Source organism: Podarcis tiliguerta (genome assembly GCF_965153285.1).
Source record: "Podarcis tiliguerta genome assembly, chromosome: 1".
NCBI classification, from domain to species: domain Eukaryota; kingdom Metazoa; phylum Chordata; class Lepidosauria; order Squamata; family Lacertidae; genus Podarcis; species Podarcis tiliguerta.
Genome location: NC_139534.1, coordinates 54840727 through 54856143, shown reverse-complemented (window position 1 = coordinate 54856143; position 15417 = coordinate 54840727). Strand labels below are relative to the sequence as shown.

General features: G+C 45.1%; 1 protein-coding gene across 11 annotated transcripts in view; it reads left to right on the top strand.

Annotated features, from left to right (window-relative positions):
* TNKS1BP1 (tankyrase 1 binding protein 1) overlaps positions 1–14730 on the top strand; it is a 28066-nt gene extending 13336 nt beyond the window's left edge. For 6 of the 11 annotated variants that reach the window (XM_083429409.1, XM_083429407.1, XM_083429405.1 and 3 more), the window contains exons 6-12: positions 414–2203; positions 6744–7152; positions 8547–8688; positions 9258–9391; positions 10326–10477; positions 12453–12528; positions 14238–14730. In XM_083429409.1, the coding sequence (XP_083285535.1) occupies positions 414–2203; positions 6744–7152; positions 8547–8688; positions 9258–9391; positions 10326–10477; positions 12453–12513 (2688 nt within the window). In that variant the 3' untranslated portion in view covers positions 12514–12528; positions 14238–14730. The remainder of the gene's footprint in view (positions 1–413; positions 2204–6743; positions 7153–8546; positions 8689–9257; positions 9392–10325; positions 10478–12452; positions 12529–14237) is intronic. The other 5 variants (XM_083429408.1, XM_083429410.1, XM_083429406.1 and 2 more) reach the window with 1 other exon arrangement.
* The last annotated feature ends 687 nt before the right edge of the window (positions 14731–15417 follow it).

Here is a 15417-nt window from a genome sequence, read left to right as displayed (position 1 = left end):
GTGCCCACCTTAAGTCATGTTGATCTGGTAGTAGATCTGGCCCATTTTTGAAGATATAATGGTCTACACTGACCAGCTGCTCTCCAAGGTTTTGGACAGGGATCTTTACCAGCCCAGTCTGTGGATGGCAGGGATTGAACCTGGCACTTTTACATGCAAAACGTGCTGCTACCCAGTAATGGCCCTTTCCTAAATTGTGCATGTTAAGTGAAATATATTCAAACTGGTTTAAAAAAATAAATACAGGAAGGGCTTAGTGAATTTACATTTTCAGTTTCTGTCTCTTTAATGTATTTCTCATATTGGACTGTTGGGAGAAGGGACGTCTTTACTAGATCAGATCCCCACTAAGTTTGGCTCACTGTCCCATGCCTTTCTAATGTTGCTTTATTTTCCTCGCCTTTCTTTATTAGGATCTTCTGGGATGGTCAAGGAAGGATCTTCACAGCGAGTTTGGCTTTGTAGAAGTTGATCGGTCTGCTACCTTTGGCATGGGTTGGGCTGCTGGTGTTGGCAAGGTAGTTTGGCCTGGTGAGACAGAGCAGGATCGAGAATTTGGCACTGGCCCACAGGAGTGGCTGAGCTCATACAGTGATGCCAAAAGGCAGGATATGGAATTTGGTTCCAGCCAGAAAGTCTGGACCAGAGGTACACCATTGCAGGACAGTTCTAATCCAGGGCAAGAAGATTGGATCACTGCCTATGGCAGCAGCTGTGGTGACCAGAAGATTGAGGAGCCAGATTGGAGCAGCACATATAGCATCAGCACTGCTGAGTGTCAGGACCGAGAGCCATACGTGAGAAAACCAGGCTGGCCCAGACTCTGCAGTAATGAAGATGATCAGGAGAGCAGCAGGTCTGCTGCTGAGAAAATGGGTTGGAGCAGCCCCTATCACGTTGGTGCTACTGAAAGAACTGACTGGCCCAATAAATACAGTGAAGAAAAGGATAGCTGTCCAGAATTGGAGGTTAACACAAAATCATCAGATGCGTTTAGCAAATACAGTACTCACAGCCACCAGGATGCAGAGCTCAGTGCCAGGCATTTAGAGGGGCCCAGTGATCACAGTGCTGTCAATGTTGGCTCTCAGGATGCCACATCCAGTGCCAGCCAGTCAGGCTGGCCTAGTGATTCCAATGTTGACAGCAGGGCTAGCCCAGTGCAGTCAGAGTCCCATGCCAACCAGGTGGAGCAACCTAGTGAATATAGTGCCAATCATCCAGAATCCCAGGTTAGCATCCAACAGCGACTACGACCCAATACATATGGCTTTGATGATGGCAGCTGTCAGGAGTCTGAACTGAGTGTCAAACAGTCTGATTGGCCCAGCAGATATGTCATGGGTATTCCCCAAAGCCATGATGGTGTGTTCAGTGCTGAAAAACCAGATGGAGCCAGTGAATATGATGATAATCAAACACGCTGGGAAAGAGAACTCAGTATTGCAAGCAGAAGCAGCACCACTGAATTTGAGGCTGGTGATCTGGAGTACTGTGCCCGGAAGCCAGTCTGGGCTGATGATTACAACCTTAGGGAATCTGATCTACAAGATAGTGATTTCCCCATTGCCACAAGAGAATGGGTCAGAGACACTGATGTCTCGGCAACTAAACAAAATAACCAGTTAGGTGCTATAGGGAAGGACCGAGCTGGTAGTTTTGGTCCAATAGAGTTACCAAGTCTAAGTGTGACCGTGGATTTGGAGGATACAGCTGGCAGCCTGGTAGGTCAGTCTGGAGACTTAATAGCAGTTGCTATGGATGAGCCTAGAGGAGTTGGAGAGGGGCAGCCTGAGTGGACTCAAGATCTTGGCCTCAGAGGCATGGATCTCTCAAAAGACTTGAAAGTTGGGAGCCCAGATGCATCTGAAAAACCTACAGAGAAGCAGCTTCATTGGTTTCCTTCCTTGGGTCTGGAAACCTTGTCTGCTTCATCAGATGTAAGGACTGTGAATCCAGAGGAGACCAGAGAACCTGGTGTGGGACAAGCAGATTTGGCCTACAGATCTGGCACTGAAAGCATGGAAGTGTCTGATTTGAGGCCCAAGGCTTTGGATGGGGCTGAGGAAGTAGATCTAATACAGATGGACTGGACTGGCGCAACTGGGATAAAGCATAAGGACAGCAGCTATCAGTTTGGAGCGACACCTTTGGATGGTGATGAGATGGAGCATCCAAGAGCAGCTGGAGTCTCTGGAGAAAGGTAAAGGCTGTATCCTAATGTATTATAAAAAGGTTCAGATGTTTTCATGCTTCAGTTCACTTGGCCTCCAACAGGTGATGCTGTGCAGTGCGGTGCAGTGTGACAACAGACCTATGAGAGCTATCACAGTGGTATTGGAGGAGGAGGAGCAGATGAAGGCAGGTGGGTAGGTTGCCCAGGCGATCCACAAAGGAATTGCCAGGACATCTTCCCAGCAGCTGTCCTGCTGCTGCCGCCACATCCATTGCTATTCACCTCACACCAGTGATGCCATTTCTGCCTCAGCAGTGTCAGACAACAAGGGAAGTGAAGCAGGTGACCTGCCCAAGTGAGTCATAGAGAAACAGTCGGGACCCCTTGAGCAGCTCCCCAGCATCTGTTGTGCTCTATGCTTCCCCTCCCTCTTGTTTTGTACCACTGAGGCTTATACTGCATCATTAATGTGGGTCAGACGGGGGGTGGTGGTGGTGGTGAGTGAAGCAAGTGATGGCACAGCCCCATGTCTCTTAAGAAAGTTAGAATGGAAGTGGAAGGCTAAATGAATACAAGTGGACAATGGAATTGAAGTACTGATTTTGTTTTTGTATTCATTTCCTTTTGTAAATTCCTTTTGTAAAGTCAAAAGCACAGTTGCACACTTTTAATCGGTTTGCAACCATTCCCTTTCATCCCTCCATGTTACCCATTGTTGGTACAGCCAGTACCACATATTACTTTGTGTCTATGGTGCACAGCTGCTGAGGTAGGCCTTACAGCTACCTCTTGAAGCCAGAAATCTTTGTGGGAACCAGGATAGGCAACTTCTACGGTGCTGCAGTGTAGAAACACTGCCCAGGCAATGGAACTTCTTTCCCTCACTCTGTGTGTGGCCCCTAAATCTACTATGGGTTTCCCCCCAGTTCTCCATAGCAGATTTGGGGATGGCATGGGTCACATTTGGTGGTATGGGAGAGGGAAGAAGAGAGGGAGAAGGTTCCATCCAACAAATAAAATCCTTGTGGTGATGGAACTTTAGCTCAACATATTAGTTGAATATGGCCCTGAGGTTTAGAAGCAACAATCATAGTGTGTAACTCTTGTTTCTTTGGTGAGAAAATCCAGTGATGCTCCACTGCTACCCTCCATCTGGTCATGACAGCAACTGCACACCCAGTAGCCATGATGTGCACTGTTTTGTTTTCCTAACTCTGGAAACACAGTAGAGTACTGTGGCTGTTGCAGAATGAAATCAGGAAGGTGGGGGGGGGGGCTGCAGCAGGTTACCTGGAGGTATATTTTTACTCTCCTTAGCTGACCAGACAAATGCCTAATGATGCAGCTGCTGTTCTGCAAGAGCTGTCACCTTTGCTGTTGTATGATCAGTTCCACTGTCTTGTCTTGGGTTGGTGCCATGTTCAGCAGGAATGAGCAGAAGAGGACGGATTCTTTTATGAATTGCTTCTAGTGTTTGGCTTTCAATTAGCTGTCTTGCTTCAGCAACATCCTGTACCAGCAGGTCCCATGTCTTATGCACATAATTAGCACTCTCATTCAGTATGCTCTGAAGTCACGACCTCTTTGTTATGGGTGAAAATGAGTGACAGTATCTATAATTCTCTTTCCTATATTGTATTCTGTAAACATCTCTCTTCGTCATCACTTGTTTCTCTTCAGCCTTGGATTTGCTGACTAGTATTTTTTTAAAAATGTTTCACTTCCCTCTGTGCCCCCCATGCCTCTTGCTGTGGTCCCTCATTTACGCAGTTTTCTCCTGTGGCCCCCTTGGAATATCCTGGGCCCCAGCATATGGCCCCTGGTTGTGAAACACTGCTCTAAACTGGAGTAGGAGTGCTTTGTCAGGATGTGAGGTGGCATTGCTCCCTCCTTTGAACATGTGCTTTTGAGCACTTCTTTTTTGGCAATACATTCTCCACAACTAGGTGCTTGAGAGACCAGCAGTATGGCTTAAGGATTGTGCTGATGTGGAAGTGGCACACTATTTCAGAGGTAGGAACAGGTCCCATAACTGAAGTAGGTCAGAAATGGGTTGGACCAGGCCCTTGTGGCCTCTTCCTGGAATGAAGTGGTAGCTATTTCCCCCCCCCCCCCAGCCCTCAAATACAGGATCCATACCTGTATTGCTTTCATTGGGGAAATAACATTTTTGATGACTGTCCAGCATTTTTGAAATGCAAAACAGAGTAGCAGTAGCAGACCGCACAAACCCCTGTCACCTTTCTCCCACTTTCCTAAATGTGAAACAATTTTATTTTTATACAGCTAATGCTGTTGTCATGTTTCTGTCACTTTCTGTGGGTTATAACCAGCATCTTTCTGTTCTATCATTTGAGGAACTCATGTCACTGCTTGGAATAAGACTTCCAGATTGTGAGCTCTTTTAAATGCGAAGTCATCAAATTGGATTGTGATTATGGAAAGCAAAAGGGACAAGAAAGATAGTTTGCAGTGCTGCACTTTTTAAGCTAACCATGAAACAGGGGCAAACTATTATTTATTAGTCACCATTATGCTGGAGCCCCAAGTGGCCAACAGTGAAAATTAAATATATTAAATTTAATCAAGTACAGCAGCAAAAATGAACCATAGCAAACAAACAGTCTAAATGCTAAACTCCTCTTGAGCATAAGCCTCATTGTCATCAAGTTTATCAAAACAAAACAAAATAATGTTAAAAGCACTGATTGGTAACATATGTTGAAAATGTTGAAAGGCCTGGGGAAAGAACTGAAGTCTTCTCATCGTACCCTTCATATATATGTAGAAATTGGGAAGAATTGGGTCAGTTTTAATCTCAAATTACTGATTGTCGTCATCTCGTCCTTGTAACCTAATGAAAATGGATAGTTATAGAGATGGCCTTGGCAACTGTAGAGAGAATTCAAGGAGAACAACAAGGTGTGACTTTCAATGTCATGCACACAGCCATTTTAAAAGGTGCAGGTTTCACTCAAGGACTCTTCTTAGCTAAATGATGTGCCTTCTGATTTGGCTAAAATGGGGGATGGAGAGAGTAGACGGTACAGCCAAGGTCACCCAGTGAACATCATGGCTGAGCATGGATATTAATTTGGGGCTCCCTAGTCCAAGCCTAGCATGCTGCCTTTCTCTGATGTGGAATCCTTCTCATGTGCATGCCTAGTCATACTCTTTGTTTTGAAGCTGCCTCTGCCTGTTTTGGTTGCTGCGTAACTTCCAAACAAAGGCTTTCTTGTATATTGGGTAATTTTGTACACTTGACACCCTTAAGCCATGCAAGGAGTGATTGAATCTCTCTGCTAATCCCTGCAACTCAAAATGAGAAACCAGGAAGTATCACCATCCAAACCAGTGTAAATTGAATGAAAATTAATTAATGTGTCGTGTCTTGGGTACTCCCCCTCTTCATACTTACATTCTTCAGGCCACAGAGGGAACAGAATGCAGCGGTGCCTAGCAGCTCACGAAAGTTGATTAAGGCTATAATCCTATTGTCCAGTTTGCATGTAGCAGCCATGCTCTGAAATGAACTATAGCTTATCTTAAACAAGCAGTATACTTGTACATGGTGGTCGGATTGTGACCTCTGTGTTTGTCCTTTTTCAGAAGCAAATCATTGCTGGCTTAGCATTGCATGCAAACCGGCACTCATGGTTTGTTTCCCACTAAACAAACCACAAGTGGCAAACCAAAGACAGACCTTGATTTCTTACTCATGGTTTGTTTGAAAACGCTCCAAAAACATGGGGTCATGGTAAACCGTAATTTTAGGTTATGGTTTACCATTACATGCTAACCAGGACTATGTGTGTTATGTGAGAGTAAGCCTCATTGAACAGAATGGGACTTAATTCTCAGTAAGCATGCATAGGATTGTTCTTTTAGAGTTGCCCTTAAGGGAATGTAAAACCAAGGAGGTTGTCAAGCCAGGGTTTTTGCAGGCTGTGGGTTGTAAATTGGGCAGACATGTCATAACGGCAGCCTTGGGCCTGAGGAATCTGTAGTCTGTGGGGTAGCTACAGTTACATATCCCACACTCCTCATTACAGTCCAGCCTTTTGAAATGGTCATATAGTATAGCCTGTATTTATTTTGGCAGTCGGGAAATGTGCAGGTTTATCTTTCCTCCTGTCTTCTCTAATGCAAACTGTTGCTGCCTTGGATCACATGAGCTTCCACCTGCGTTGTGAAGTGGATATCCCTACGATGATTGTACCATGTGGCTTAAGTGCAGGGTCATGATTTGAGTTCTCTTTGAGGTATTTGTACTCTTTGACCATTGGCAATTGTAGGTTTGAATCCTCTGTGGTGGGTTTGTCCATCTCTGATGCCTCCTTAGGCCTGCATCATGTTTGTAAGGTATTCATTCTCCCTTTGGATGTCGAGTCCTGACCTTCACTACCATCATTTCTTTTGTACAGTGAGGAGAAAAACGGCTTTGGGATGATTAGGAGATATGGGGATGCTTGGAGTTGGGGAGGGGGAATTTTGCTAGGATAGTGAGTACCCTGTTGATAAGAATTAAGAAGAACCTTACCCTAACGTTCATTATCTGACATCCAAGCAGAAAATTCCGTAGTGAGCGACTCTCCAGCCCCAGCTGCCTGCAGGAAGACATGGTTTCCAATAGTGCTGTCAAAGAGGTGGCCCAGCAGAAGAGACCTGCCTCCTTCCACAGCTGCCATTCAGAAGAAGAGAGGATACTGCGCAGCTTGCGTAATAACCAGGGGGCTCTTGCTGAAAGGGCTGAAGGACTGCCTTTCTCAGCAAAGGAGGATGGAAAAGCTTTGTCTGCTGCAGATGGCGGGGACAGCCAGTTAGACAGTGGAAATGGGAGTCAGCTACCCGTGGACCTGAGAGTGTTGAATCATCCAGAGCAAAATGGAAGTCAAGCTGCACAGCCCATATCACAGAAGGCTCCGGCTTCAGAGGGAGCTATTGCTCCTGAAGGGGAGAACTTCATCTTCTTAGAGGTAAGTAGTACTTAAGATGTTTCTGAGGTACCTGCTTGACTCCTGAGTCTTCTCTGCAAGATAAGGGTTTATACGTGCACAGCAATTCTAAGGTTTGAGGGGCTTTTACATTACATTTAAATGCGTAGCTGATATAGAAACATGGGTTCCTAATGCTTTCTTTCAGGCAAATGCTCCATTTCAGACCTGCTTTACAAAGGGTTTTGTCATCCTCTACAATTGCTTCTGGATTGAGAGGGATTGCTAAGTCAGTAGAGTGTGAGGCTGTTTATCTCAGGGCCATGGGTTTGAGCCCCACGTTGGGCAAAACATGTTGCATTGCAGGGGGTTGGACTAGATGAGCACCCTCATGGTCCCTTCCAATGACAATTCCATGATTCTGTGATTCTATGTATAAAGAATAGCTCATAACCTTGCCTTTTTTGGCTGTATTTTGGTGGCTGACTCCAGATAATATTTCAGGCTTCACAAGTTGACTCATGAGTCATGAGTCCTCCAACAAACAGCTTATGTCTTGCTGCTGAAGTAGAAATAAGCTGGAAGACCTAGAGAGTGAGAAGAGAAATCTAAATCCTTTTTCTAATATTGCCATTTCAGTTGGGCAACCTTGAACCAAAGTTATTTTTGTCCCTTGATTTTCATGCAAGCTGTAAATCATTTGTAGGAAAGGTTTCAGCCAACCACCCATGCCAGTCTGCCCAGAAGCCTTCCCACACAGCCTGGTGATGCCCTTGTGCTGTGCTACATGGACAGAGCTAGTGTGTCCAGGCTTTTGGTAAGCAGCCTCATCCCACACTTTAGACTTGAGTGACATCCCAGGACGATGTAAGCAGCCTGATGCAGTGCAATCTGGTTGGAAAAATTCATAAGCTGTTCTCCCTGCCTTCCTCTACTCATAGCTGTTAGTCGTTCACCTAAAATTTAGAAGGTGAGCCAACCATGGAAGAGTATTTGGGTCAGGAAATAGAAGAAAACCGACACATATTAACAGTTTTTAATGAAAGAGGTAGTAAAGGTAAAGGTACCTCTGCCCGTACGGGCCAGTCGTGTCCGACTCTAGGGTTGTGCGCTCATCTCACTCTAGAGGCCGGGGGCCAGCACTGTCCGCAGACACTTCCGGGTCACGTGGCCAGCTTGACGAAGCTGCTCTGGCGAACCGGCACCAGAGCAGCACACGGAAATGCCGTTTACCTTCCCGTGGATGCTTTGCTAGCTGTGGTCCTGCAAGCTGTGCATGTCGCTGGAAAGTGTATGAAGTACTCTTCAGTTTCTGCTCCTTGGAGGAACTGAAGTTGAGAAGGATCTATGGGGACACTCTGGGTGTTGCTGTGCATTCATTGAGGGAGAAATGTGTTTCTCTGATCCCTTTGTTCTCCTCTTCTGTATGCTTTCAGGATACAGAGGTTCTTGACAACACTGTGTATCGCGACCGTGTTAATTTGGGCCGTAAGCGAGGTCATCGTGCACCAGCCACCCGGTCTGGAGGGGCTCTTTCCGAGAACGACGGAGACAATTGGATGTTCAGAGATTCCACAGGTAGCACAGAGCGTTGCATGCTGGGCCTGGCATGTAGCCTTCATTGGTGTATTCCCAACACCTGTTACTGAAGAGATTTTGGATGTGTTATCTCTTTGTGTCTTTCTTGGTTATGTCATTTTGTGCGTGGCTTATTTTGTTAACTTACATTCTTGCCTTTCTTCACAAAAAGCTCTAGGCAGCTTGCATATGATTCCCAGGCAGCGTTCACTACAGATGCACTGATTAGGGTTAGGCCATCTTAAGGTAGTTTATATTATGCTACAATCTAGAGCCTGCAGTCCAGAATTTGACAGAGTGAAGAGGGGATAACCAAAGCAGCAGTATGTGGTTGCTTCAGTTACATGTGCTTAGGCTTTGTTAATAGGCTTAGCAGATGTGCCACATACAGCATGACTTGGTGTGACAAAGGTTTCCAACAGGAGTTGCCTGTCATTGCTGCTTTCTAGGCACTGCACTTTAGATTATGTCATTTTTTCCCTCCTGTTGGGGCATGGATTAAAATGCGTCACATGGTGTCAGCATGGGTTCTTCTGCATTATGGTATTGCCATTTTCTTCCCTGTTTAGAGCCTCGAATAGTTTCTGCGGTCTCTGATGAAGAAGCCCCAGAGGAACCAAGGAGCAGGAAGTCACGAACATCTCCACTGTCAAAGGGGGTAAAGGTCCCTCTCTTCCCAGGGCTGAACCCATCGGCATTGAAGGTAGTACCTGGAAAGGGGTTGGGGACAGGATAAAGAACGACACAATGTTAACAAATATGGGTTGGCTCTTAGAAACTGAGTGGCCTTTGCTATCAGATAGTGGAATGTTCTATGTTAGAATTCCAAGCTGAAATCAAAAGTACTGAATGAAAGGAGGGGGGAGAAAAACTCATGGAGACTGAGACAGTCAATGCTTCCAAGTCATGGTGGATAAACATTACTTCCATCATGCCACTGAACATCATTTGCTGAGGATCACTAATGGTAGAATGCTATTGCACTCATATTTGATAGGCATCTGGTTAGCTACTATGATAAACCAGGATGCTGGACTAAATAGCTGATAAACCTCTGGCCTATAGGCGGCCAGGGGTTTCAGGGGTTCAGGAAGGGGTTTGCATTGAAATCCTACTAAAATGGTGTGTGGGGGGGAATTGTTTTAGCAGGAGTTTCAATGTGAACCCATTATGATAAGGAAGGGAAGTGTATGCATTGAAACCCCTGCTAAAATGAAAGGACGAAAAACCTTTGCTTTAGCAGTAGGTTCAATGCAAATCTCCTGTTATAAAAAGGTGTTGGCATTGAAAGCCCTGCTAAAACAAAACGTTTTTTACTGTTTTAGTGAGGTGATTGACAAAGGGGTGGCCTTGCAAGGCTTGTTTTGGCCCACAGGGTTAGTTGTGTCCAGTTTGGCTTGCAAGGCAATCCTGGCCCATGGAGCCAAAAACTTCCACAGACTTGAGATAGGTCTTTGCTTTGTCAGAGGAGATTACTATCTAACCTCCAGCCCCTGATGGTAAAGGAAGTGCAAGGGGCAGTTATGAGAAAAAGCAGAAAATTGCCAATGAAAGATCAGGGAGTAGGACAACTCTAAGCAAATGTTAGGTGTTTTGCTAAATGCCTGTTTTTGTAAATCTGTTGTCCTCAATCCTAGGCCAAGTTGCGAGGCCGAAACCGTTCTGCTGAGGAAGGGGATCCACAAAGTGAGGCCAAGGAAACCCATGTTCAGCGCTCTAAATCGTGCAAGATTGCCAACATCACTGGGAAGCCTCTGGTGCTGCCACCCAAACCAGAGAAATCCTCAGGGTAGGTGTGTGGTGGTGGAAAATAACATGTGTTGGTATGTCGGTGGTGGTTATCCTGCTTGCTGCAGAACGCGAGTGTGCTGCAGCTCTTTCTGGCAACTATAGCAGAAGAAAGGCAGCAGCCAACAATACACAGGAAATTAGGATAAAATCATATATACTATCAGTGTTCTCAGTTCTCCAAGTGCCATTGCTTATGTAGTCAGAACATCACCACCCATGCACAAGAGGCAGCACCCCAGGTTTGCAGAAGTACAAAAAATCATGAAGGAAGAAACCTTTTTGAGGGGAATGCCTCCTTCCCCAAAAAACATCCCATTGAGAACTAAGTGTGCTTAATGAGTACAGAATGTTCCTTGACTAGAGAAAACCAGGGATGGGGAAGAATGAAATGGAACAGCTGGAATCCCAAATGAAGGGCATTTGTTCAATCTTATGGACTTTGCTGGCCTATTGTTGGTCAGTTACAGGTGTCTGTATACCATGTGCCCCTCTAAGTCATGGGTGGGCAATTATGGTCCTCTGTATGTTATCAGACTGAAACTCCCATTGTCCCTGACCGCTGGTCATGCTGGCTGGGGATGAGGAGAGTTGCAGTCCATCCACATCTGGAGGACCACAAGTTCTACTCCCCTGCCCCACATTCTCTGCTCTGAACAATGCATAGTCATTCTTAGTTGGTGGAATGTTTTGTCTTTTTAGTGCTGGCATCGAATGAGACTCTGGCATGCCAACTAGTCAAGACCTCTTAGCGGTTGGCATTCAGCTAGAGGGGAAGGGAGAAAGGCATTTTGGGTTAAGACTCTTACCTGATGCAGACTCATGGCCTTTCCTTCCTCTTCTCTCTCTCCCCACTGTTGCTTTTTGAACATCCAGCCTGATAAAGAGTTCTGGGCAACTTGAAAGCTTGTCTGCTGTTTTGTGACATTTTTGGTTGGCCTAATAAAAGTATTGTCCTAAAACAGATTTTGGAGTTCAGTGATGTGTTCCCAGCAAATGACCTCATGGGATTTTCTCGTTTTTAAAGTAAACTTTGCAGTTGTCTGCTCCCTCTTTGAGCATTCAAAAACTAATGTTACAAAAAGTTTGAAACTGGATGTACTCTTACTTTTGGAATTGCCTTCTCCCATGAGAACCTGCGCAGGAATGCTGTTCCGCTACAGAGGCCCTCTACTATATTCACTTGCTGTTAGAGATACAACTAACGGGCTGATGTCTGTGTGTGTGCATGTGTTTGTGTGTGTGTGTGTGTGTGTGTGAAAGTGAGAGAGAGAGCGAGCGAGAGAGAGAGACAGAAAGAGAGAGAGAGAAAGCCTTCTCTGTTGTGGTGTCCACATTAAGGAACAGCCTGCCTAGGGAGATGCACTTGACTTCCTCATTGCTTGCCCTTCAGCAAGCAGTGAAGAACATCTTATTCCAGCAGGTGCTCACTTAACCTGGCCTCTCTCCATGATGTTTTAATTGTTGTTTTCAACTGTTGTCTTACTGGTTTGTATTTATGATTTGTATTTTATGACTGTAGCCGTGGTCTTGTTGTAAGCTGCCTTAGTCCACTTCTGTGAGCAAAGGCAGGTAGAAGTAACTGAAATAAATAAGAAACATAATAAATATATAATTTTGGGGCAAACTTTGTTACTTAGTGTTGTGATTTTGGGTTCTGCCATGGGTCACAGCGCTACCTGGTCCTTCAGGCTTCCTGCCCACAACTCATGAGACATATTAGATTGGGGGGGGGGGTTAGTGGTGCAGGGCTCTTAGATCCTGTTCTCTGCACTCTGCCTCCTTGCCTGTATAGTGTTGGAGGGGTTGGAAAATTGTATACCGTGGCATGTCTGTGTGGCTGCATGCTGAGCGTTGGTATTCAAACTATATCTTAGCATCCAGGTCCATCATTTTGCCTCTGGAATGTGGGTAACCCATTTTTTCCCCTATCGTAGTTCCACCTTTTGGTTTTAACCATTTCCTGACTCCCCTAGGTCAGAAACATCCTCACCCAATTGGCTGCAAGTCCTGAAGTTGAAAAAGAAGAAGTCTTGAAATAAAAACATTCAGGCAAGTTTCTCTTCTCAGATGCAGGGCTTAAGTCTAGCTTTCCAAATGGGCATCTGATCCCTAATATTTGTGCAAGTGGGATCATCATTGCTTTCCAAGTGCACTACATTCAGCACAGCTGGCCATTTTTGTTCTGCAGCTGCAAGAAAAGTTTGTTGGAATTTTGGCAGTTTGTCAAGCATGCTCACAGAAAAATGTCTGTGGCTGTTGTACATCAAGCATTAAGACCTCTGAATTGTTATCTGAGAGAAGAGGATGAGGCATTTAGGCCTCCTGGAAGTTGAAGCACTCTTCCTAGTAGATGTCAGTTGGACAGAGTTATAAGAGTGGCCATTAAATCTCTTCCCTGCTAGTATCCATATACCCCAAATTCTCTTCTGTGAGCTCTCACTGAAGTCTTGTCCAGATTGCACTCAGCAGCTTCAGGCTGCTTGTGTTAGCACATAAGTGTGATTTCAAATACAATGCTTTTCAGTACACATTTATTTTTGTTGTGTTTGTGTGGGTGGGGATAGGGAGCTTGGGGAATCCTGTCCTTTTTGACGTTTCCATTTACCACTCTGGTAATGTATACTGGGTTAATCCTGGTACTATAAAGACAAAGCTATAGTTAGTAGAACTGCATGAGCCCAGAAGGCTGCACTAGTGGATTACCTGTGCTTGCATTGTGGTAATTGGCACTCTGGAATCCTACATATGTGAATTATCATGCATGTTCATGATAATCATGCTCTTGCCTAGCTGTTTGTAATCCCAAAGCCAGCTGCAGTAAAGGAGCCTAAAACATTTGCCATCTGTCAGAGGTCCATTGCAGTTAATGTAAAGTGACATGACCATCACAGGATGATTCATGTGCTTTGATTCCTGTGTAAATGGTATGTGCATATTGTAGGTGAGGAAACTAGCTGCCAGGCTGAAGAAGTGTGACTGGTATAGAGCAATTCCCAATGAGTGCTGCACTGGTTGACCTGGGAATTGTTGCAAAAACAACAGTCTTTCGTCACCTTCAAGACTTACATGTTTATCAAGGCACAAACGTTTGTAGACTAGACTCCATTTCGTCAGATGCATGACATATTGTCCTGAGTAGGTGCATGCACGCAATATATGCACATGTGCGCTTTTGGGCTGCGTGGGTGTATGAGGATAGAAGCAAATGAAATGCAAAAAGGACAGGTCGTGTCATAGCACTTCCATGTATTTCACAGAATGAATGCTAGTCTACAAAAGTTTAGGTCATAATACATTTGTTACTCTTTGGGCTGTCTTTGCTGCACCAGACTACCATTATTCCAGGGACTAGAGTAGCATTCCAGCAGCTGGAACCGCATGTGGTGGGAAACATCCTGTGTCTGCAACTTGCAGGCTATTCTAGGAACTTTTTGCCACCTAGTGGGCAATGCTGCACATGACTTTCCATTTATTTTGGTTGGGGAAATGGAAGATTGGTTCCTTGGGAATTCTAACTGAAAGAGAACTGAAGAGGGAATTTGGCATACTAAATAACTATGCAGTTACAAAAGGTCACCTTGATTTGAACGTGCTGCTCCAAAGGGTGTGTAGGCTTGTGTGGGAGACTAAGCCTTTAACGTGTTTTGCCCATGAGCCAAAGTTGGGCGGTGATGCATAAATCTGTAGGTGGGATTCCTGCACTGTAGCAAATAAGCCTGCCAAGCTTTGTAATTCCTGTCATATTCTTTTTGTTGCAGGTGTTGCTCTCCTGCTACTGGGGCCCTGACAGCTGAAGTTCCAGTGAGCTGTCCACGGGTGGGAGGCAGCATGTTGGGTCTGGAGCCAGAATCCCCACCTAACAACTTAGAGGGATTGGGGTGGGGTGGGGGGAGGTGGGAGGTGGGGAGGGGAGAGGGAGGACGAGGCACATTTATGCACTTTGTATCACATTCAGTCACTCATGCATATGGCGGTCAGATGCTCTCTGCCGCTGTCCTGGCTGTTTTCTCCTTTTTTCCCTCCTTCTTATACCACATACATTTTTATAAAGTATCTTTATTCTTTTTTTGTAACCAGTCAAGGAGCTTTGTGCTGGTCCCCTTTTCTTTCACCCCAAGGTAGGGAGGGAAGACAAAGAGGTGAGGCTTCTGCTTTCTCGGCTGCCATATAATGCATTTCAGACAAAAGAAGAATGGATTTCTCCCCCTTTGGCCACTTGAAACAAATAAAGGTTTTATGGTTAAGGAGGCACTGTGGTTCCCGCGTGCTTGTGTGTGATCCTCTGAGCTGTATCCTGAGCCAGCCTTGTTACTTGGCAACCTATTCTTTGAGAGGGGCAGACAAGCAGGGGTTATAATAAAATGCTGGTGGTGAAATAATGTTTTGCTTTTTAGTGGATAAAAACAGGGCGCTTGTTCAATATAGTTTTACCTTTTTTTTAAATTGATTTTCAGTTTTTACTACTCATTGGCTTAGTCCTGTTGGGAATTGTAGGATGAGTGTAAATATTAGAATATGAAACTTGGTTCATTAGCTAGTTTCAATATGAATCAATGTGGAGAATTTTAGTTCTGGGGAGAAACCCAACCGTACCTCTTGGTGGGTATCTTAAGGCTGAAGATGTGCACGAAAAGATTCTGAGCTCTGAAAGTACATTCACCAGTCTTCTTGTCCTGTCCTATGTACGAGTAGTGAGCTCATTCTTGGTGTATTGATCATTGTGTATCTAAACTACACCACACATATACGGGAACCACAAGCACAAAAAACCCTTAGAAAAAAACTCAGAGTGCAAGTCCCAAAATAGTCCAGTTAGAACTGAGTATCTTCAGTGTGCTCAGGATGCTGGTTAGTGGGTGGGTGTGGGGAGGAAAACCAGAAAGGGAGATGGAATGGAGTACATTTTAAGAGGGCAACTCAGGCTGAGCTGGACCCCTG